General features: G+C 41.9%; 1 protein-coding gene across 1 annotated transcript in view; it reads right to left on the bottom strand.

The window, feature by feature from the left end:
* LOC136885307 (pancreatic lipase-related protein 3-like) overlaps positions 1-22073 on the bottom strand; it is a 52270-nt gene extending 30197 nt beyond the window's left edge. The window contains exon 1 of the mRNA XM_068230299.1: positions 21965-22073. Coding sequence (XP_068086400.1) covers positions 21965-22073 — 109 coding nt within the window. The remainder of the gene's footprint in view (positions 1-21964) is intronic.
* Positions 22074-23001: the final 928 nt, after the last annotated feature.

Here is a 23001-nt window from a genome sequence, read left to right as displayed (position 1 = left end):
CAGACTGAACGCTGAAAGGCATAGCAGTCTATAATGATAATGTATGTGTATGTATGTTGTTATTATTATTATTATTATATTATTATTATTATTATTATTATTATTATTATTATTATTATTATTATTATTATTATTATTATTATTATTATTATTATTATTATTATATTCGTTTACGGCCATTAGAGACCACGTTAGATAACAATTACATGTTTCTGGAAGCCTTCCTCACAGCCCAGAACTTCAGCATCCTCTCTCTGGCAGCCTGTCTTCTTTCGTCCGTCTACCCACGGTTAAGTTTTGGTTCGTCATGGAATCCCTGAAATCTGTCGATCACTGACCTAAACTTTGTTCGGTTTGAGATGTCTTCTGAATTTAGTCCCACCTGTCTGAGATCCTTTCTCACCTCCCTGAACCATTTGTCCGACACTTGAGGTCTGCTGTCTAGTATTGTGAAAATCCTTTTCGGTAGTCTCTTCTCATCCATTCTAAATGAATGCCCATAGAATTTAAGTCTCCGTTTTCTCATGGACTCAGCCTTTCATTGTCTCGGTAAAGTCCTTCCCTTCCTCGCAGCCTATACTGTCCATCCACAATCTTTGGACCCATTATTTTGCGAAGGATCTTTCTTTCAAATTTCTCAGTTTCTCTCAGTCCCGCTTTTCCTGTCATTTGGAGGCATTCACTAGCATACAGACATTCCGTTTTAATCACTGTATTGTAGTGCCTTAGTTTAGCTCGTCTGGAGATGGTTTTCTTCTTGTATTATTATTATTATTATTATTATTATTATTATTATTATTATTATTATTATTATTATTATTATTTCCTTCATTCTTTCTTTCTTTCTTTCTTTCTTTCTTTTCTTTTTTTCTTTCCTTCTTTCTTTTTTTCTCGCAATCCATTTACTGTCCAGGGTTGGTTTTTCCCTCGGAATCAGCTAGGGATTCCTCCTCTGCCACCTGAAAGGCAGTGTCCTGGAGCGTGAGACTTAGGGTCCTGGGTATACAACTGGGGTGGAGGACCATTACCCCGCTCAGGCTGCCTCACCTGCAATGCTGAACAGGGGCTTTGTGGGGAGACGGGAAGACCGGAAGGGATATACAAGAAAGAGGGAAGGAAGCGGCCGTGGAGTTAAGTACGGCACCATCCCGGCATTTGCCTGAAGGAGAAGTGGGAAACCACGGAAAACCAACTTCGAGGATGGCTGAGCTGGGAATCGAACCCCCCTCTACTCAGGTGATCTCCCGAGGCTGAGTGGTGGTGGTGGTGGTGGTTATTATTGTTTTAAGAGGAAGTACAACTAGGCAACAATCCTCTATATAACACTAATCAGAGAGCAAAAATGGAAGTGGCCCGACACTTTGAAAAATGAAGATATCGGCCAAATGAAGATAAGGACCGCGAAGGGGATGAAAGTGAAAGACTCCCTAGGCCTCCATACGTAATACCGTCGGGGTCTGAAAAGAACAACAGTCGACCAAGGAAGGTCGGATAGGATAGATGGAAGTGAGGAACCTGGCACAAGTAAGTGGAAGCAATGACAGGACTCAGCTGAGGGACCTGTGGTCGCCAACCCACGCTGCAGAGTTCAGAGCCCCTGGGGCCCCTTTCAGTCGCCTCTTACGTCAGGCAGGGGATACCGCGGGTGTTATTCTACTACCCCCACCCACAGGGGGACGAGGCTGAGTGGACCCAGTTCCAGCCCTCGTACAACTTTTCAAATTTCGTAGCAGAGCCTGGAATCGAACCCGGGCCTCAAATTGGCTTTACGAAGCAGTGTTGCTAAAACTGCTCGTGGCTTGGTAGGGCTTGAGGGCCATACCGAGGAATGAACATTGAACACTTACACAGCGTGGGTTTCAATCAATACCACAGTAGCGTGCTTGCTATGTGCCGAGCCTATCAGCAGGGAGGTCCTTTTTCAAGTCCCTCCCCTGGAGAAGTTTATGTCTTCTATAAGCGCTTTCAAGCCAGTCATAAGAAACGTTCGGGTTTAGCAACATCGCCTCGCAAAGGCCATCTGAAGTCGCCCGCGAGACAATCTGATTGGCTAACTTCAGCGGTTGATAAAACGACAACGGTGTAAGATAAATAATGGGGAAAAAATAATTACATATCGGTATGACCAACCCTGTAACTCCCATATACTCAGATCACATAGTTTTCGAACGCACTGTATATTATTATTCATTTACAATTATTCTTATTTTCCTCCAGATCTACAGTATTCCCTACCTTAGTGATCTTTAATGGAGAGAAATAGCATTGTCCAACCAAGACGAACATCTTCAACTATACTCTAGAAAAAAATAATAATGAGATGATAATAATAAGCATAAAGAGTACTCGAATAACCAAAACAACAAATTAAATTAACTAAAAGGTAAGTTAATGAAATAGTGGGCCCTCCCCACAGCGATCCCTGCGCGGAGATTCGTGGTATTTACCCACTATTCGACGATTACCAGAGATTCATGAGGCTGTTCGCGAATATGGTAGGGGTTTAGTATACAGAGATAATTGCTCCCCCTCCAGGGCAAACTGCTGGCTGGAGCCTGAAGATTTGCCAAAAGGTTCGCGACGCTACTCACGAAGGTATTAGTAATTGGTATTAAGGGATTATTGCTCCCCGCGGCAGCGTTGACTGCTGGCTGGGACCTGAAGATTAACAAAAGGATAACTGTAAAATGACTAGTAGGACCTCCCCACCGTTATCCCTGTGGACCGTCCTGTATATATGCTCTATATATTAATCCGTTTATTCTCCAGGTTTTTTTTTTCAAAATCAGCGAAGGATCCCACCTCTACCACCTCAAGGGCAGTGTCCTGGTAGGGCATACAAATGAGCAGGAGGACCTCGCTCAGGTGGCCTCACCTGCTAAGCTGAACAGCAGTGATGTGGAGGATGGGGAGATTATAAGGAATAGGCATGGAAGAGGGAAGGAAGTGGTCATGACCTTAGGTTAGTATCAATCTGGCATTTGGTTGGAGAAGTGGAGAACAACGGAAAACCACTTAGAGGATGGCTGAGGTGGGAATCGAACCCCATTTCAGTTGACCTCCCGACGCTGAGTGGACTCTGTACGAGTTTTCGAATTTCGTGGCAGAGCCGGGAGTGGCAGCTAATGACACTAACCACTACACCACTGAGGTGGACAACAATAATAATAATAAATAAATAATTCCCTGGCGCTATCGACCTTGGGGATCCGTTCGCCTAGAAAGAGACCACTGCTCAGCGCGAAGGTGTGTTCTGATCGGCAAGACGAATCCTGTCGGCCGTTATTCTTGGCATTCGAGTCTGGGCCCGCTATCTCACCGTCAGAAAGCTACTTAATCGCAATCACGTACGCTGAGTGAACCCCGAACCAGCCTTCAGATCCAGGTAAAAATCCCTCACCTGTCCGGGCATCGAACCCGTCTCCTCTGAATAAGAGGCATTTACGCAACCCTACACCACGGGGAATAATGAAAATCTATTATTATTATTATTATTATTATTATTATTATTATTATTATTATTATTATTATTATTAAGCAATCTTAATTTAAATCCATACCCACATACGTGTATATTAAACTTTAATAAGACCAGTCCTATGCTGCGGATGTGAAGCATTGACAACTCGGGAAACGGATGTCAATAGAATGAATTATCATCAGTGAGATGAAAATGCGTCCGCCTCTGTGGTGTAGTGGTTAGCGTGATTAGCTGCCACCCCCGGAGGCCCGGGTTCGATTCCCGGCTCTGCCACGAAATTTGAAAAGTGGTACGAGGGCTGGAACGGGGTCCACTCAGCCTCGGGAGGTCAACTGAGTAGAGGTGGGTTCGATTCCCACCTCAGCCATCCTGGAAGTGGTTTTCCGTGGTTTCCCACTTCTCCTCCAGGCGAATGCCGGGATGGTACCTAACTTAAGGCCACGGCCGCTTCCTTCCCTCTTCCTTTTCTATCCCTTCCAATCTTCCCATCCCTCCACAAGGCCCCTGTTCAGCATAGCAGGTGAGGCCGCCTGGGCGAGGTACTGGTCATCCTCCCCAGTTGTATCCCCCGACCAAGAGTCTGAAGCTCCAGGACACTGCCCTTGAGGCGGTAGAGGTGGGATCCCTCGCTAAGTCCGAGGGAAAAACCGAACCTGGAGGGTAAACAGATGATGATGATGATGATGATGATGAGATGAAAATGCACAAGAAGAAGAGTGGGATATAGACTACTCAATGGGATTATAAAGAAACGGCACAGAAGGAACTCAAAATTGAATCAATGACATTGGTTTTACGTCGCACCGACACAGATTAGCCTGGTGTGAAAATGGGAAACAACGGAAAACCATCTTCAGGGTTGCCGACAATGGGGGTTCGAACCCACTATATCCCGAATAAAAGCCCACAGCTGCACGCCCCTAACTCCATGTGAGATCTGTGCTGGACAAAGCGGAGGTGGGACAGGTGTTCCTCCGGGTATTCCGGTTTTCCCTGTCGTCTTTCATTCCAGCAACACTCCCCAGTATCATTTCATTTGTCATTCATTAATCATTGCCCCAGTACGACAGGCTTCGGCAGCCGGCACAATTCCTCTCCTTGCCGCAAGATGGGGCTTCATTCATCCCATTTCTGATCCGGTCCAATGACTGGAAACAGGCTGCGGATTTCCATGTCATTTCTCATGAGCTTCATGTATGTTCAGCCCTCAGCTCCACCACTAGCTATCATAGATGGCCTAGGCATCACTCAAGAGGAGTACTAGGGAAATGAGGAGTGAGATAGTTCCCCGTTATGAGCTTCCTAACAAGTCGAATTTTTACGGCTATGATCACCCAGTAGTGAGAAAATGTCGTTCCACAAAATGTACAACAACCCTTTCCGCAAATATCAAATTAAATTAAAACTTAGTATACATATCAACAATAAGTTACTTTACGACGTGGTAAAGCTTGGTAACGATCAGATTAATACTTTTAAAGTTATGAATAGTCCGCCTTTGTGGTGTAGTGGTTAGTATGATTAGCTGCCACCCCCCGGAAGCCCGGGTTCGATTCTCGGCTCTGTCAAGAAATTTGAAAAGTGGTACGAGGGCTGGAACGGGGTCCACTCAGCCTCGAGAGGTCAACTGAGTAGAGGTGGGTTCGATTCCCACCTCAGCCATCCTGGAAGTGGTTTTCCGTGGTTTCCCACTTCTCCTCCAGGCAAATGCCGGGATGGTACTTAACTTAAGGCCACGGCCGCTTCCTTCCCTCTTCCTTGTCTATCCGTTCCAATCTTCCCATCCCCCCGCAAGCCCCTGTTCAGCATAGCAGGTGAGCCCGCCTGGGCGAGGTACTGGTCATTCTCCCCCAGTTGTATCCCCCGACCCAGAGTCTGAAGCTCCAGGACACTGCCCTTGAGGCGGTAGAGGTGAGACCGAGGGAAAAACCAACCATGGAGACTAAACAGATTAAGAGGAAGAAGAAGGAGAAGAAGAAGAAGAAGAAGAAGAAAGTTATGAATTTTTAAAATGAACGCTCCGTTGGAAATGGAAGATACCGGCATTTATTTTTGTTCATCCTGCGTTAACATTTTAACTGGGTACGGTAAAAATGTCTACTCCACTTAATAAAACGTAGAATACAATAAGCTAAATGTTGGTGTAACTTGTTTGTTTATGGGATAAAGGATACACTTTAATAACAATGTTATTTGCTTTACGTCCCACTAACTACTTCTACGGTCTTCGGAGACGCCGAGGTACCGGAATTTAGTCCCGCAGGAGTTCTTTTACGTGCCAGTAAATCTACCGACACGAGGCTGTCGTATTTGAGCACCTTCAAATACCACCGGACTGAGCCAGGATCGAACCTGCCAAGTTGGAGTTAGAAGGCCAGCGCCTTAACCGTCTGAGCCACTCAGCCCGGCGGATACACTTTATATTAACGTATTAATTCGGGTGACTACACTTTTTTCCACGATAGTAGTTGGCCGATTAGCGATTAATAAATAAATAAATAAATAAATAAATAAATAAATAAATAAATAAATAAATAAATAAATAAATGATCAATAAGCTACGATACTAGTCAGGTGATTCATACGAAATAAAATGTGTTCTTCATAGAAATAATTTCAAGCTAACAGCAAGTTAGGTACACTTACCTTGTGATGTGTGAAAGAAAAGAAATCCGGTGAGCAGAATGGCAGACCACATACTGACAGTTTGACATGCATCATACGTACCTTTAGTATGTGCTATTAGTGCCAATGCCACGGTCAACAATCCAGGCCATTGCGTGAAGCCCGCAAGACTTTCAAACGATTCGGAGAGAGGGGAATTACGCAGAACGAGGCTAGCTCAGTGTATCGAAGTGAAGATTAGACAGGTAGCCGTGGGCTGGGAAGACACAAATTTCAAATCCCATCATTTCCACCTAAACCACTTACAATGTTTTTTTTTTCCTTTTACAAATTGCTTTACGTCGAACCGACACAGGTCTTACGGCGACAGTGGGATAGGAAAAGGGCTACGAGTGGGAAGGAAGCGGCCATGACCTGAATAAAGGTATGAAAATGGGGAACCACAGAAAACCATCTTCAGGACTGTCGACAGTCGAGTTCAAACCCACTATCTCCCGAATGAAAACTCATAGCTGCGCGCCCCTAACCGCACGGCCAACTCGCTCTGTTTAAAATGGTTTACTAATAATAATAATAATAATAATAATAATAATAATAATAATAATAATAATAATAATAATAATAGGTCTAATGATACTGTTTTACGTCCTACTAAGTACTTTTTAAACGGATTTCGGAGACGCTGATGTGCCGGTATTTTGTTCCGAAGGAGTACTTTCACGTCCCAGTAAATCTACCGATATGAGGCTGACGTATTTGAGCACCTTCAAATACTACCGGACCGGGCGAGGGACTCAGCCCGGCTTACAATCGTTTACTGGGCCGAATGGCTCAGACAGAGATCAAGTTCGATTTTGACTCAGTCCGTGGTATTTGAAGATGCTCAAGTACACCTGAAATATCGATAATATATTCGACACCGGTACTTAATGAGAGTATCGATCTGCTCGGGTTCGATTCCAGGTTCTGCCACGATATTTGAAAAGTGGAACGATGGCTCAACCTCCGGAGGTCAAACGAATAGAGCGGGTTCGATTCCCACCTCAGCCATACTCGGAGCGGTTTTCCGTGGTATCCCACTTCTTCTCCACGCAAATGCCAGGATGGTACCTAACCTAAGGCCATGGACGTTTTCTTCCCTCTTCCTTGCCTATCCCTTCCAACCTCCCCGTCCCCCACAGTGCCCTTGTTCAGCATAGCATGTGAGGCGCCTGGGCAAGGTAGTGGTCCTCTTTCCCAGTTGTATCCTCAACCAAATTTCTCACACTCCAAGACACACAGGTGGGATCACTTGCTGAGTCTGGGGGGGGGGGGAAATCAATCCTGGAAGATAAATGGACTAGATTTTTTTAAAATATTTTGAAAATTATTCTCAAAATGTTGCCTAATCCTGCGTATTTACCTGTATTTCCTCTATGAATTGTCCATGTCCTAGAATCCTAGATGATAAGATTCTCAAACAAAATGTCTAGTAATTTTCTACTGGAAGGTTATGTTACATCTCAATGCTACAACAATCTGCTGAGTAATTGAGGAGGGTTGTAATTGCAATATGCGGGCGAACCATGTTGGCTTTCAAATTATCCCATTCATAACAAATTACCACGTATTGCTGATAGCAGAAGATAAGAAACTAGTACAATGTTGAACGAGTGCCCCAGTCCACGAAAACACGTAATAGACGAAAGACGAAACACACGAGGCAACATGGACGATAGATGTCTAATATCAGCCAATAAGAACACGGCACAAGTCATATTTAGCTTCTCCTGACAAGTGATGTGTTCATTCTCTGAAAATAAACACTATAGGCGTAAGTACAGTAACTGTTTTACAAGCACCAAAAAAGGTACTTGATGGTCTGTTTTTATGTTGATAAAAGTTGAGTTATGTTCCTTAGCTGAATGCTTAGCGTCGAAGATTTCTGTTCAGAAGGTCCTGGGTTCAATACATTCCTCCTCATATACACGCGAAACACTACACTACTAACCAGTAGAGAAACACGCTCTGGTCTATATGATGTGTTTCTACAGATGTGGTGGTAATTATTATTATTATTATTATTATTATTATTATTATTATTATTATTATTTGCTCCACGTCGCACCGACACAAATAGGTCTTCTGGCGACGATGGGATAGGAGTGGGAAGGAAGCGACCGTGGCCTTAATTAAGATACAGCCCCATTTGCCTGGTGTGAAAATGGCAAACCACAGAAAACCATATCCAGGGCTGCCGACAGTGAGGTTCGAATCCACTATCTTCCGAATACTGGATACTGGCCGCACTTCAGCGACTGCAGCTATCGAGCTCGGTGATTATTGTTTTAATAGGAAGTACAAATGAGCAACCATTCTATATTAACACTAATCACAGGGAAAACATGGAAGGGTCCAAAGAAAGCCAAGGGCCACGAAGGGCGTGAAAATGAAAGATTCCCTAGGACTCGAATGCTCTGATACCGCCGGGGTCAGAAAAGAACATTGACCAAGGGAGGTCGGATCAGGATAGATGAAAGTGAGAAGCCTGGCACAACTAAGCCATGACTCAGCTAAAGGTCCCCGTGGTCGCCAACCCACATTCCCGATTTGAGATCCCCTGGTCCTTCTTCGTCGCCTCTTACGACAGACAGAGGTGACCATAGGTGTTATTCTTCACCCTCCCCCCACCCATAGTGGTGTATGGAAGTGAAACATGGACGATAACTGGCTCAGAAAGAAAATAGAAGCTTTTGAAATGTGGTGTTACAGAAGAATGCTGAAGGTGAGACGAGTAGATCGAATCACGAATTAATAGATACTGATTAGAATTGGTGAGAGGAGATCGATTTGGCTAAATTTGACGAGAAGAAGAGATAGAATGATAGGACACATCTTAAGACAACCAGGACTTGTTCAGTTGGTTTTTGAGGGAAGTGTAGGTGGTAATAACGGTAGACCAAGGTATAAATATGACAAGCAGAGTAGAACAGATGTAGTGTGTAGTATAGTTAGCATAGGATAGGGAGGCACAGAGAGCTGCATCAAACTAGTCTACAGACTGATGACTCAAATAACAACAAATTTAGTTGTACTGTACATCAGAACTAAATCAGATTACTTCCCCTACTCCTGCTTCTAGGTGTCCTTCGCAGTCTCCTGACTTGGTGATCAATAGTGAGAGTGCTCTTCGCTAAAGTAACATGATAAAAGACCGGGCGAGTTGGCCGTGCGCGTAGAGGCGCGCGGCTGTGAGCTTGGATCCGGGAGATAGTAGGTTCGAATCCCACTATCGGCAGCCCTGAAAATGGTTTTCCGTGGTTTCCCATTTTCACACCAGGCAAATGCTGGGGTTGTACCTTAATTAAGGCCACGGCCGCTTCCTTCCAACTCCTAGGCCTTTCCTATCCCATCGTCGCCATAAGACCTATCTGTGTCGGTGCGACGTAAAGCCCCTAGCAAAAAAAAACATGATAAAAGTTCGCCAATACATTTTATGCTCGTCCAGTTTGAATCCTTCTAATCCTAAACAATAGACGTGCTGTCTGTGTAACACATTTCTAACTTCAATTTCGGAATACGTTCATTTATATTCGAAAACAGTAATTTCAATTTCAGGAAAAAGTAATTTCAATTCCGCAAAAAAATAATTTAAATTCAGAAAAAGATATTTTAATTTCGGTAAGAGTGATTTTTCTTAAAAATACGTTTAAGTAATATATTTATAATTGTACAATTAAAGCATGCTCCGCGGTGTAGGGGTAACGTGCCTGCCTCTTGCTTGAGTTCAATTCCCGGCCAGGTCAGGGACTTTTACCTGGATCTGAGGGCTGGGTGGAGTCCGTCCAGCCTACGTGATTACAAATGAGGAGCCATCTGACAGTGAGATAGCGGCCCCGGTCTAGAAATCCAAGAAAAACGGCCGAGAGGATTTGTCGTGCTGACCACATGACATCTCGTAATCTGCAGGCCTTCGGGCTGAGCAGCGGTCGCTTCGTAGGCCATGGCTAAGAGTTTTGATTTGGTTTAGTTGTACAATTAACAGATACTTATAAAATAATGTTTTCTGTACATTATGTAGCTTTATGTTACAATATTAAGAATATATGATCTTCTCTTCTAACAAACGTGGAGGTAGTGATGATTGTTTTAAGAGGAACTACAATTAGGCAACCATTATCTATATAACACTAATCAGTGAGAAAAAAATAGAAGGGATCCGACACTTCGAGAAAGGAAGATATCGGCCAAAGACCACCAAAACTCCCTAGCCCTCGAATGTTCTAATACCGTCGGGATCGGAAAAGAACAAGATTTGACCAAGGGAGGTCGGATAGGATAGTGGAAGCAATGCCAGGACTCAGGTTAGGGCTCCGTGGTCGCCAACCCACACTCCCTGAGTGCCCAATTAGCCGCGTCTTACGACAGGCAGGGTGTTATTCTACCGCTCCTACCCACAGGGAAATGTTCAAACAAAGATCGTTGTCCTCCATTTGACATGGGCGTGTCGTCTAGACAGGAAAATACGTCAGCACGTCATTGATAAAGCTGAGACACATCTGATCGGTGTCCGGCTCCATGGCTAAATGGTTAGCGTGCTGGCCTTTGGTCACAAGGGTCCCGGGTTCAATTCTTCAGTTCTTGAATCAAGTAATCCTGGTAAGGGTCCCATATACTTGAACCATACTCTGGTTGGGGAAATGTATTAAATTCAATTAAATTCATTCCTCACCCCTTGAGTCCATAAATATATTATTTTTCTATTTTCTCCCCCAATTTGTCTTACACTTAAACGCTGAGGATTTTATGTGTCGTAGTTTACATCTGATTCTGTACAAACCAAAAAATAACCCCCTGTAAATTCCTCGTCCGCTTGAGTTTACAAAAATAATTTGCAACTTAGTTTCTTCCGCTTTTTATCTTGAACTCAAATATTGAATTTCACAAATACATGTGCCACCGTTTTCCCGTGATGGTGTTGAGCAGTGCCCTGCGATATGGCAACCCTGTTGCCATAAGCGCAACACTGTTTTCTTAACATGGTTACTAGCAGTCGAGCACCGCAGTAGAACAGAATACAATACAATACAATACAATACAATATGATAGACTAGAATATAATAGAATAGAACAGACCCCTCTCCCAGTATCGCATCACCCGAAACTGCGGAGGGAATAATCATTTATTGTACCCCAAAATATGATTTGATGCATCTACAATATTAAACATTTACAACTAAACTTATTCACTATTTCAATCTATATCCAGAATTTTTTTTTTCTTTTCAGATTATTTGTTTACATTTTCCTAGAAGTTAACCTCGTTATATAGTCTAGGACATGCATGCAGGTCTATCCTAACCTCCCTAAGTTGTATTAATGCTTAAATTGTCTACCTTTTGAATGAATTGAATAACTGGAAGAATGCTTCGGAGCCTATATTTAATTCACATTTAGTTCAATAGTTAACTTGAAAAAAGATTAATAACGACCCTACAATACAACAATGTACATTTTGTTACATTTAATAATATATTTACACCTACACGTAATTACGTGCCTTCTCCTTCCTTATTTTATCTTTTTCATCCTCTTTTAATTTCTTTTCCCACATTCCTCTTATAACATTACAAAGTTTTGCTGTTTTCCTGGTACCTTCCATTCCCTGTCCATCAATGATATGTGTAAAGAAGTGGAATCAGAGATAAGGCTGTTTGCAGATGATGTTATTCTGTACAGAGTAATAAATAAGTTACAAGATTGTGAGCAACTGCAAAATGACCTCGATAATGTTGTGAGATGGACAGTAGGCAATGGTATGATGATAAACGGGGTTAAAAGTCAGGTTGTGAGTTTCATAAATAGGAAAAGTTCACTCAGTTTTAATTACTGCGTTGATGGGGTGAAAGTTCCTTTTATGGAACATTGTAAGTACCTAGGTGTTAATATAAGAAAAGATCTTCATTGGGGTAATCACATACATAAATACGATTGTTAATAAAGGGTACAGACTTCTGCACATGGTTATGAGGATATTTAGGGGTTGTAGTAAGGATGTAAAGGAGAGGGCATATAAGTCTCTGGTAAGATCCCAACTAGAGTATGATTCCAGTGTATGGGACCCTCTCCAGGATTACTTGATTCAAGAACTGGAAAAAATCCAAAGAAAAGCAGCTCGATTTGTTCTGGGCGATTTCCGACAAAAAAAGTAGCTTTACAAAAAATGTTGCAAAGTTTTGGGTGGGAAGACTTGGGAGAAAGGAGATGAGCTGCTCGAATAAGTGGTATGTTCCGAACTGTCAGTGGAGATATGGCGTGGAATGACATCAGTAGACGAATATGTTTGAGTGATGTCTTTAAAAGTAGGGAAGATCACAATATGAAGATAAAGCTGGAATTCAAGAGGACAAATTGGGGCAAATATTCGTTTATAGGTAGGGGAGTTAGGGATTGGAATAATTTACCAAGGGAGATGTTCAATAAATTTCCAATTTCTTTGCATTCATTTAAGAAAAGGCTAGGAAAACAACAGATCTTAATATAAGGAAAGATCTTCATTGGGGTGATCACATAAATATGATTGTTAATAAAGGGTACACATCTCTGCACATGGTTATGTGGGTATTTAGGAGTCGTAGTTTTTCTCTTAATGTTTCTTGTTTGTTTACAGTCTTTAATAAGTTAGCAACTTGAAAATCTACATCCTGTGTCCAGTCATTCGACCGGGTCAGGAATGGAATGAATGAAGTCCCCATCTAGCAGCGAGGATAGGAAATGTGCCGACTGCCGAAGCCTGTCCCACTCCTCTGGGGCAATGATAAATGACTGACAGATGAAATGAAATGATGTTGGAAAGTGTTGTTAGAATTAAAGATGACAGGGAAAACCGGAGTACCCGGAGAAAAACCTGCCCCACCTCCGCTTTGCCCAGCACAAATCTCACATGGAGTGACCGGGATTTGAACCACGGTATCCAGCGATGAGAGGCCGGCGCGATGCCGCCTGAGCCACAGAGGCTCTCCAGTGAGCAACTTCTATGTCCTTATTGCATAAAATGCAGATATTTTCCTCATTGTTTTTTCTTGTCTTAGAGCTTTATTCTTATACACTCCCATCAGCCACCAAATTTTCTCTCTCATTTTATTTCCCTTTTTGTTAACGTTTCAGTCCTTACTGTGATATTTTCACTTATTTTACAAAATTCAACCAGTGTTCTCTTGCTTTTACAGTCTGACCTTATTGTTTGTCTATTAATGTCTTTCACTCTTTGAACCACCTTTCTACACAACCCCTTGTCGTTTCTTGATAAATTTCTTTCCCAGTAGTACCCGATTCCTATGTCATCCAGTAGCTGCTTCACTCCATCCACCCAGTAACCCTCATTTTGATGTTTCATTTGGGAGCACCGCGGTACAAAACGTATTTTACTACTTTCTAACCAACTTCAAACCGGAGGGAAACTATCGAATGTTTACATTCGACAGTCACGCCTCACAATCAGTAGTCTACTGATAGTTTTAAAAAATCGATATTCCCATCACTATCGGCTTGTGCTTTTTTCATTCGTTATGCCCACACAATCTTAGGGGCATTCCAAAAATTGATACGTCCACTATCCAGTAGACAGTAAATTGCTCAATGTAACTTTAAAATGTATTGTAAATAAGGCAACAATTAAGGCAATACGTCTAATTTATGTTTCAGTTATGAAAACCTAACATAATTGATTACAATGTGCTTGTTAACCACGTTTGGGTGTTGAATAAAATAGCGTTACAAGAAGAGTAGAAAGAACAGTTCATTTATAAATAAACATTTCTAAGGGAAGCAGATAATAATTATCAACTGTTAACTAACGTATACCTATTTCCTATAACGAATAGTTATTAAACTTAAATAATTTAGTGTTGTGTGGAATAAAGCTCTAATGGTACAGAATGCGCATCTCTGTCATCCTATCATCTCGATACATCATTCGATGTATTGTGTCGATTACTACACCTTTAAGAACACGCATGTTTTATCTATCAAAGTATAAATACCAATAACCTAGTCGTTAAACTTTTACAAATATAATTACATAAATATATAAATGATATAAAATAAATTCTCACGACATGGAAATATGGTTGATGATCCATCAGCTTAGATTTCCGCGCAGGCGCAGACGTCTGTCACCGCCGCACAGTAGCAGTGAACTCTGTCACAGCAGTGACACCAGGAAGAAAACAACGGAAGCATGGAAAGAACTTAGAAAATAGAATTGGAGGCACCTTAGTGCCACATCACTAGGAACCACCTTAGTGCCACATCCCAAGAGTTTTCACAATTTAACACATGCTAAGTAAACACATTAAAAAAACCATTACAACTATCAAATAACCGGGCTGAGTGATGGTGGTGGTGATTATTGTTTTAAGAGGAAATACAACTAGGCAACCATCCTCTATATAACACAAATCAGAGAGAAAAAAATGCAAGGGATCGGACACTTCGAAAAATGAAGGTATCGGCCAAAGAAAGACAAGGACCACGAAGGGCGTGAAAATGAAAGGCTCTCTAGGCCTCGAATGCTTTAATACCGTCGAGAGTTGACCAAGGGAGGTCGGATAGGATAGATGAAAGTAAGGAGCCTGGCATAACTGGAAACAATGCCAGGACTCAGCTGAGGGCCCCGTGGTCACTAACCCACGCTCCCAAGTTGAGAGACCCTGGGGGCCGGGCTGAGTGGCTCAGACGGTTGAGGCGCTGGCCTTCTGAGCCCCAACTTGGCGACAGATTCGTTCCTGGCTCATTCCGCTGGTATTTGAAACTGTTCAAATACGTCACCCTCGTGGCGGTAGATTTACTGACACGTAAAAGAACTCATGTGGGACAAAATTCCGGCATCTCGTCTGCGGAACCCGAAAAAGTAGTTAGTGGGACGTTAAGCCAACCCTTATGCCGTTTCCCTACGGGGTCGGCTATGAGGTGAGATGAATCTGTCGTTGCGGGTTTTTATGACCGGATGCCCTTGCTGACTTCCAACCTCATCGGAGGAGTTAATGAGATGAAATGAATGACGTGATATATGATAGTAGGAAGGGAGAGGGTGAAACCCGGTGCCGGCACATAGCCTACTCCTGTCGAATAGCACCAAGGAGTCTGCTCAATGCTTAACGTCTCCATCCGACGGACGAATCACCATCGACAGCGTCATACGCCCTCACTCCATATGAGCACTGCGGAGAGGTTTGGAATTTAATCCAGGCTTTCGACACGCAATCTAGTGATTATAAACTGTATGCCACCACCTCCCCTACCCTGCCGGCCAAAATTCTGATGGTGAAAATGTTTTCGACCAACAGGACTCGAACCGGCTAACCTCGGTGTCAGACAGTTTTGATTTCAGTTTATTATTATTATTATTATTATTATTATTATTATTATTATTATTATTATTATTATTCCCGGTCTAGAAAGCCAAGAATAACGGCCGAGAGGATTCGTCGTGCTGACCACACGACACCTCGTAATCTGCAGGCCTTCAGGCTGAGCAGTGGTCGCTTGGTAGGCCAAGGCCCTTCAAGGGCTGTAGTGCCATGGGGTTTGGTTTGGTTTTTATTATTATTATTATTATTATTATTATTATTATTATTATTATTATTATTATTATTATTATAGAACTATCAAATATCTGAAGTCCATGCTTCGGAAATTGTAAATTAGAGGGACTGTTTAACTTATGCTACAAGGAGCAATCCGTAGAAGAATACAAAAAACATCAACCAATGAAAAGCTGTCTCTCGTGCACTTGTCATTAGAAAAGCTCACTCTAACATCATCAGTACCACTTTTGACCACAGACCACACGAACAACAGGACGTAACTGTCTTATCCTGATGAACCTGGCATATTTTTAAACTGCGGCACAAGTAATTTAAAATAAAACAATAATTTTTCTTGCTAAAAGTATTGAATTAATTTGTGAAAATACTTACAAAAATGCTCTCTGCCTTTACAATACAATTATTGATAAGATTACATTAAAATATATTAGTGATAGGCCTACATGTTTCGTCCCGCTTTTGAGACATCTTCAGTCACAAACAAAATCACTTAAAAATGTGGTAAGGACATCATAAAACCATTCGATAAAAAGTCTACGGATCTTAAGGCGCGACGTGTTGGCGACTTGTCAAGTCTTAAGCCTTAAAAATGATGATGCTTGTTGTTTAAAGGGGCCTAACATCGAGGTCATTGGCCCCTAATGGTACGAAATGAAATGACAACCAAAAAATTAAAAATCATCCACTGACCAAAAGAAAAAAAAGTCATGAAGAAGGAATGGATGGACATGAAGCAAAAAAAAAAAAAAAACAACAAAAACGAGCAAACAAAAAAAAAAGTGGATTCAACTCAAAAAAAGGATCATATATAATTTATTACTGACCAAGGGACCACTCATAAAGCAGAATCCTGAATCGAGGATGCTTGATGTCTAAAGAGGTGCAAAATCCACGTCTAAGGTCCCATAGAATGGTACATGTCGCGAGTAAAGTAGAACCATGGTATTGGCATGTTGGGGTACTAATCAAAAGTAGCGAAGACTCACAGTGTTCCACACAAGATGGTACTACTCACAAGTATTGTACTTCGTACAGGTAACGCAGACCTATGGTGTTTCTCACACAATGGCGCCACTCATAGCTAATGCAAACTGATGAGTTTCCTCACCTAGGTGTACTAGGCACGGGTGCCGGTCCCACGGGCGCCGTGGCGTTCCCCACGTAGTGGGTACTAATCACAGGCAACGCAGACCCACTGTGTCACTCATATAGCGGTACAACTCACAGCCAACGCCCAGACCCGTGGTGTTTCTCACAATGGTACTAATCACGGGTACTGGAAACCCACAGGGGAACCACTCTCTGTTGCTACTAATCACAAACCTATTGTGTACCAAATATAGTAGTACTACACGTAAGTAAAGGCGACCCATGGTGTTCCCCGCGTGATGGTACTAATCAATAGTAGTTTCATGGTTCTAATACCAACATCCCTTGGTCGCCCCTTTTAGTCGCCTCTAACGACAGGCAGGGGATACCGCGGGTGTATTCTACAAGTGCGTCTCCCACCCGCAAGGGGTAGTGTGTTTGGTCCGCGAGAGGTATTTTATTTCCCTCAAGTCCGCCGGCAAGCCGGTTAGGACCCCTCTATCCGCCACCTGGGACGCGCCACGTGGGAGTATCACCTCTCCCCCTGCTACGCCAGCGTAGTAGGTTCGTGGAAGCCTTAAAAATAACACGAACATGAATATGATGTGTATGGGCAGATGATCTAGCCATTAGCTCCCTTTAAACAACAATCATCATCACCATCATCACGAATATGATGTGAATCACAAAGTCCAAATGTTGCACGGGTTAAAATATCACGTGACTGTCACAGTCTATAACGTGTACAATATTTTTACAATGTTGTTATCTACGTGATTAATTAATTTTATAAAAACAATCATGTTGCATCACATCTGTGCAATCCACGGCTAAATGGTTAGCGTACAGGCCTTTGGTCACAATGGTCCCGGGTTCGTTTCCTAGCATGGGGGCTGGATGTATGTGTCGTCTTGATCAACATTTCATGCTCATCACGACGCGCAGGTCGTCTACGGGTGGCAAAACAAAAGACGTACATCTGGCGAGCCGATCTTGTCCTCGGACACACCCGGCACTAAAAGCCACACGCCATTTCCATTTTATCCTTTTAGAACGTTTGAAAGTTCTGAGGTTGTGTTTATTTTATCTCTTCATGCCCATACAATTATGGGCATTCCAAAAATTATTGTAACAAATTGGTGATTTGTAATTATACTTTTGCTCTTAGCGCATGGCTCATAATGTAAATAAGGCAACTATTAAGGCCACGCGTATAATTAAGGGTTCGAGTACGAGAAATATCTGACAATATTTATTAGAAGTCGTTTGTTAATCACGTTGGAGTGTTGAAGAATATAGCGTTAAAAGAAGATTATAAAGAATCGTTCCTTTATAAATAAAAAATATTTATAAGAGTGACAAATAATAATTATCAACTGTTAACTACACATATACCTATTGGTTATAAGGAATTTTTATTAAACTTAAATAATTTAGTGTTGGGTGGAATAAAGCCCTAATGGTACAGAATGCGCAGCTCTTTCGTCCTATCATCTCGATACATCATTCGATGTATTGCGTCGATTACTAAACGTTTAAGAACACGCAGGTTTTATCTATCAAAGTATGAATAGCAATAACGTAATCGTTAGATATTAAAATATATAATTACATATATGCACTATTTAACTAAATGTCCACGCCATGGAAATATCGTCGGTAATCGATCAGCTTCAATTTCCGCGCAAGCGCCTGTCACCGCCCGCACAGTAGCAGGGACTCGACTGTCACTCCAGTGACTTAGAAAATAGAACTGGTTGGCACTGGAAAGCACTAGGGCTCACCTTCGTGCCACATCTCAAGAGTATGTACAATTTATAAAACGATAAGTATATATTTACAAGTTGACGCTGTCACACATAGGTCTTATGGCGACGATGGGACAGGAAAGGCCTAGGAATGGGAAGGAAGCGGCCGTGGCCTTAATTACGGTACAGCCCCAGCATTTGCCTAGTGTATAAAATGGAAACCACGAAAAACCATCTTCAGGGCTGCCGACAGTAGGGTTCGAACCCATATCTCCCGAATACTGCATAGTGGCCGCATTTAAGCAACTGAAGCTATCGAGCTCGGTAAGTATACATATAAAAAGACATTATATTATATTAAATATATAAAGATGATTATTTCCACATTGTAAATTGGACTATTTAGTTCATGCTCCAAGGACCAATCCGGTAGTAGAATACCAAAAACTAACCAATCAGCAGCTGTCTATCATGCACTTCTTTTTATATCAATTCATCAGAGCAGCGCACTCAAACATCTTTAGCATCACAGGCCGCACAACAACAGGGCGTAACTGTTCTTACTCTGGTCAAGCTGAAATATTTGTAAACGGCGAACCAAAGAGTTTGAATGCAAAAATAAAACACAATAATCTTAAACATAACCGTGTCTTTTACGTAAAGCCCCTTCGTAACCATTAATTAATTCTTCATTAAATGAAATGAAATGTCGTATGGCTTTTCGTGCCGGGATATCCCAGGACGGGTTCGGCTCGCCAGGTGCAAGTCTTTCTATCTGACTCCCGTAGGCGACCTGCGCGTCGTTATGAGGATGAAGTGATGATACATACACCCACCCCCGTGCCATTGGGTTTAACCAATTACGGTTAAAATCCCCGACCCGGCCGGGAATCGAACACGGGACCCTCTGAACCGAAGGCCAGTACGCTGACCATTCAGCCAACGAGTCGGACATGAAATAATAATGTCTTATTAAATGATTTTCAAAGACTTCGCTCCACGATCGACAGTTGGAGAAAATGGTGACATATAATTGTAACTAAGCCAAGGTATGCCTGCTCTAGTTATAGCCAGAATGGGGGGGGGGGGTTCGTATTTAGGATTAAGTATGGAGTCAGGCTGCCGTTACGGACTTGGCAGTATTTCGCAAGCGTGTGAAACAAGGTTGGTATCGAATATGTGTCCAAGAGTCAATGACGCGGCGACTTCAGGCTTGGTATCACCATTTTCAAAATGTACCCGGCTTTAATGTATTACAGTTTTAGTTCAAAATGCTTATTGCGTTTTAACCGGTCTAGAGAGCCAATAATAACGGCCGAGAAGATTCGTCGTGCTGACCACACGACATCTCCTAACCTGCAGGCCTTCGGGCTGAGCAGCGGTCGCTTGGCAGGCCATGGCCCCTCGGGGCTGTTGCGCCATGAGGTTTGTATTTAATTGTGTTTTAACATGATAAACTAAAAATATAATAGAAGGCGTAAATTTTAATTTCACACTTCTAATACTTGTGAATTGTAGGCGCCTGCTAGAAACATGAGGTCAATCAGGATATAATATTTTCTGAGACAACGGTACGCTACGAATAATTTATTTTAAAATAAAACTACGCTGTTTTCTACACTTACAGCTTACAGGTGTGATTATTTTAAAAATTCGACCAGTAGGCCTACTTCCAGAGAAAACTGAATATCCGTGCTTCGTTCGTCAACTGTAGACCACCCTATTAAAATTGTTTGGCCCTTAGAAACCGTCGTACATTCGTCGTCCTTTACCTGTTACCAACAGTGATATTAACGGTTCGGCTTGAATTGCACGCTAACCAGCCCAGTGAAGTACACGAGGAAAATAATTGTTGTATTAGAGCGATGTCAGAAGAAGGTGAAGATTGAGTCAGCATTTTCCCACGAGGTCAATGACCCCTAGTAGTGTACCTAGGGAGGTTCTGGCCCGAGGTCATTGACCCCTAGTTGAGTAGAAAGGAAATGGGGATTCGCAATTCTGTATGTAGAGCACGCCTTGACCGCTTGGTGGTTGACTGAAGTACATGCATTGCAAGACATTCCATTTTCTCGAGAAATACTTGTCTTTTGGATTCCAATTAAACAAGACAATTCCAAAAATGGTGTCAGCTTCCTCAAAAGGGAAAAGGTGTTATCTTATTTAAAGAAAACCTTTCAGCGAACAGTTGGTTAACACACCATGATGGTCTGTCTTGCAGTGACTGGCGTGTTGCTCTAAAGATGGCCGCTTATGTCACAACCATTCGAGCCGTGTACTTAGGCTGACTAAAAATATAAATACGTAAGGAAAGTGATAAAAAGAGGTATCGATAAACACCATCACTGTGATGATAGCGACCATATAAGCAATTCAATCAACGTACACTTACAGGTTAATATCTATAAAAGTTGGCAAATGCGCAGAAAATGCACAGTGTAGAAGTAAATATTCTTAAAAATATAATAGAGCCACAACTGAAGATGGCAGGATCGTAAGAAATGCAATAGTAGAATATCGCGACTTCCAACAATCTTAGTGAGGTAATTATAACTAGTTGCGGATACAGAAAAGAAGTAATTTATCGAAGAGTTTAACATATAAACTACATTATATACATTTTCATTATAGACTGTCATGCCTTTATGCCTTTCAACGTTCAATCAGCAAGCCTCTGTGATTTTACTAAACTGCACCACCAGGGATTGAAATAGCTTACTAAGGGAGATGTTCGATAAATTTTCAATCATTGAAGATAAGGTTAGGAAAACAACAGATGGGGAATCTGCCACCTGGGCGACTGCCCTAAATACAGATCAGTAGTGACTGATTGATTGATCATCTAACTGTAACTAACTCTGTAGCATCCTTTAGTTCTATATATCTTATCTTTAAAATAATTAGAAAATGAGTCCAGCCATTGTCTCCCTCTACTTCTCTTACCCTCCATTATTCTCCTAGGTAACCTAGCCTCCTTCATTCGCCTCCGATGACCCCACCACTGAAAACCGGTTAAATGTGTACAGCTTTATCAATCGAGTAAATTTCTAACTTAGCCTTTATCTCCTCATTCCGAGTACACTCCTGCAATTGTTCCCATTTCTTTTCTCCAGCGATCATCTTCGATAATTTCCTGTCTCATACTCCTAACTTATGAATAAGATATTCTGAGTCCACCCAGCTTTCACTAACGTAAAAAAAAGTCGGTCTGAAAACAGGCAGGTATAAAGATACTTTTGTCTGGGAGCTCACTTCCTTCTTACTTAATACTGCTGATCGCAACTGCGAGCTCACTGCATTAGCTTTACTGCACCTTGATTCAATCTCACTTACTATACTACCATCCTGGAAGAACACACATCCTAAATACTTGACATTTTCTACGTGTTCCAGCTTTGTATTCGCAACCTAACATTCAATTCTCTTAGGTATTTTACCCACTGACATCACTTTAGACTTGGAAAGGCTGATCTTCATATCATAATCATTGCCATTGTGTTCAGGTTCCAAGATATTAGATTGCAGGCTTTCACCACAATCTGCCATTAAGACCAAGTCGTCAGAATGAACCAGACTGCTTACTATATTTCCACCTCACTGAACCCTCCCTGCCACTTTATACCTTTCCATGATTGTAAACTATGAACAACAAAGGTGAAATATATTACAGTCTTGTCTAACTCCAGTAAGGACCTTGAATCAAGAACTCATTCTACTTTCAATTCTCACTGCAGCCCAATTGTAATATAAATGCTTTTTACTGCTTTTGATAATCTACCCTGAATCCCATAATCCCTCCAGTACGGCGAACATCTTTTCTCTCGCTACTCTGGCATATGCATGCATAAATATCAATCTCTATTCCCCTCTGAGCATTTTTCAATTAACTACATTATAATTCTTATTTTATTCAAAATTGTTGTATATTATTTTCCTCGTGGAAATCTTCAAGTGACAGAAAGAATATTAAATCGTCATCATCGTATGGCGCCATCTGGCTGCTTGCTCGTCAATTTCTTCTCTGGTTTAATCTAGGGCTACTAGATGGCAGAGTAAACAAGAATCTTTTTGAATAAATTTTGTTGCGTGAACACCAAATGTGTCACCAGAGATCTTCTACATGCCAACATCAAACGACGTGGAGTGTCAGATGGATTTTTCCGCCGTTCAAAAATTCTACCCCCTCTGCCGGGCTTCGAACCCGCGACTTGGGATCCCGAGGCAGGAACTCTACCACTGATCCACAGAGGAAGCTATAGTAGTCGTTGTTCAAAGACGGGGCTAATAGTTTAGTATTCGTCCTTCGAACTGTATTATCTTATCGTGAAATGTTAGATTAACTTGAACTGGTTAAATTTGAGTGACATTTCTTTGATTTTTTTTAACATGGTGTTGTATATTTTTTATTACGATCGAATGTGTGAAATAATACGTACGCTAATTATTTCGGTTCTTATACATGCGATACGAAATC

The sequence above is a fragment of the Anabrus simplex genome, chromosome 14 (genome assembly GCF_040414725.1).
Source record: "Anabrus simplex isolate iqAnaSimp1 chromosome 14, ASM4041472v1, whole genome shotgun sequence".
NCBI lineage: Eukaryota > Metazoa > Arthropoda > Insecta > Orthoptera > Tettigoniidae > Anabrus > Anabrus simplex.
This window is presented reverse-complemented; position numbering and strand designations above follow the sequence as displayed.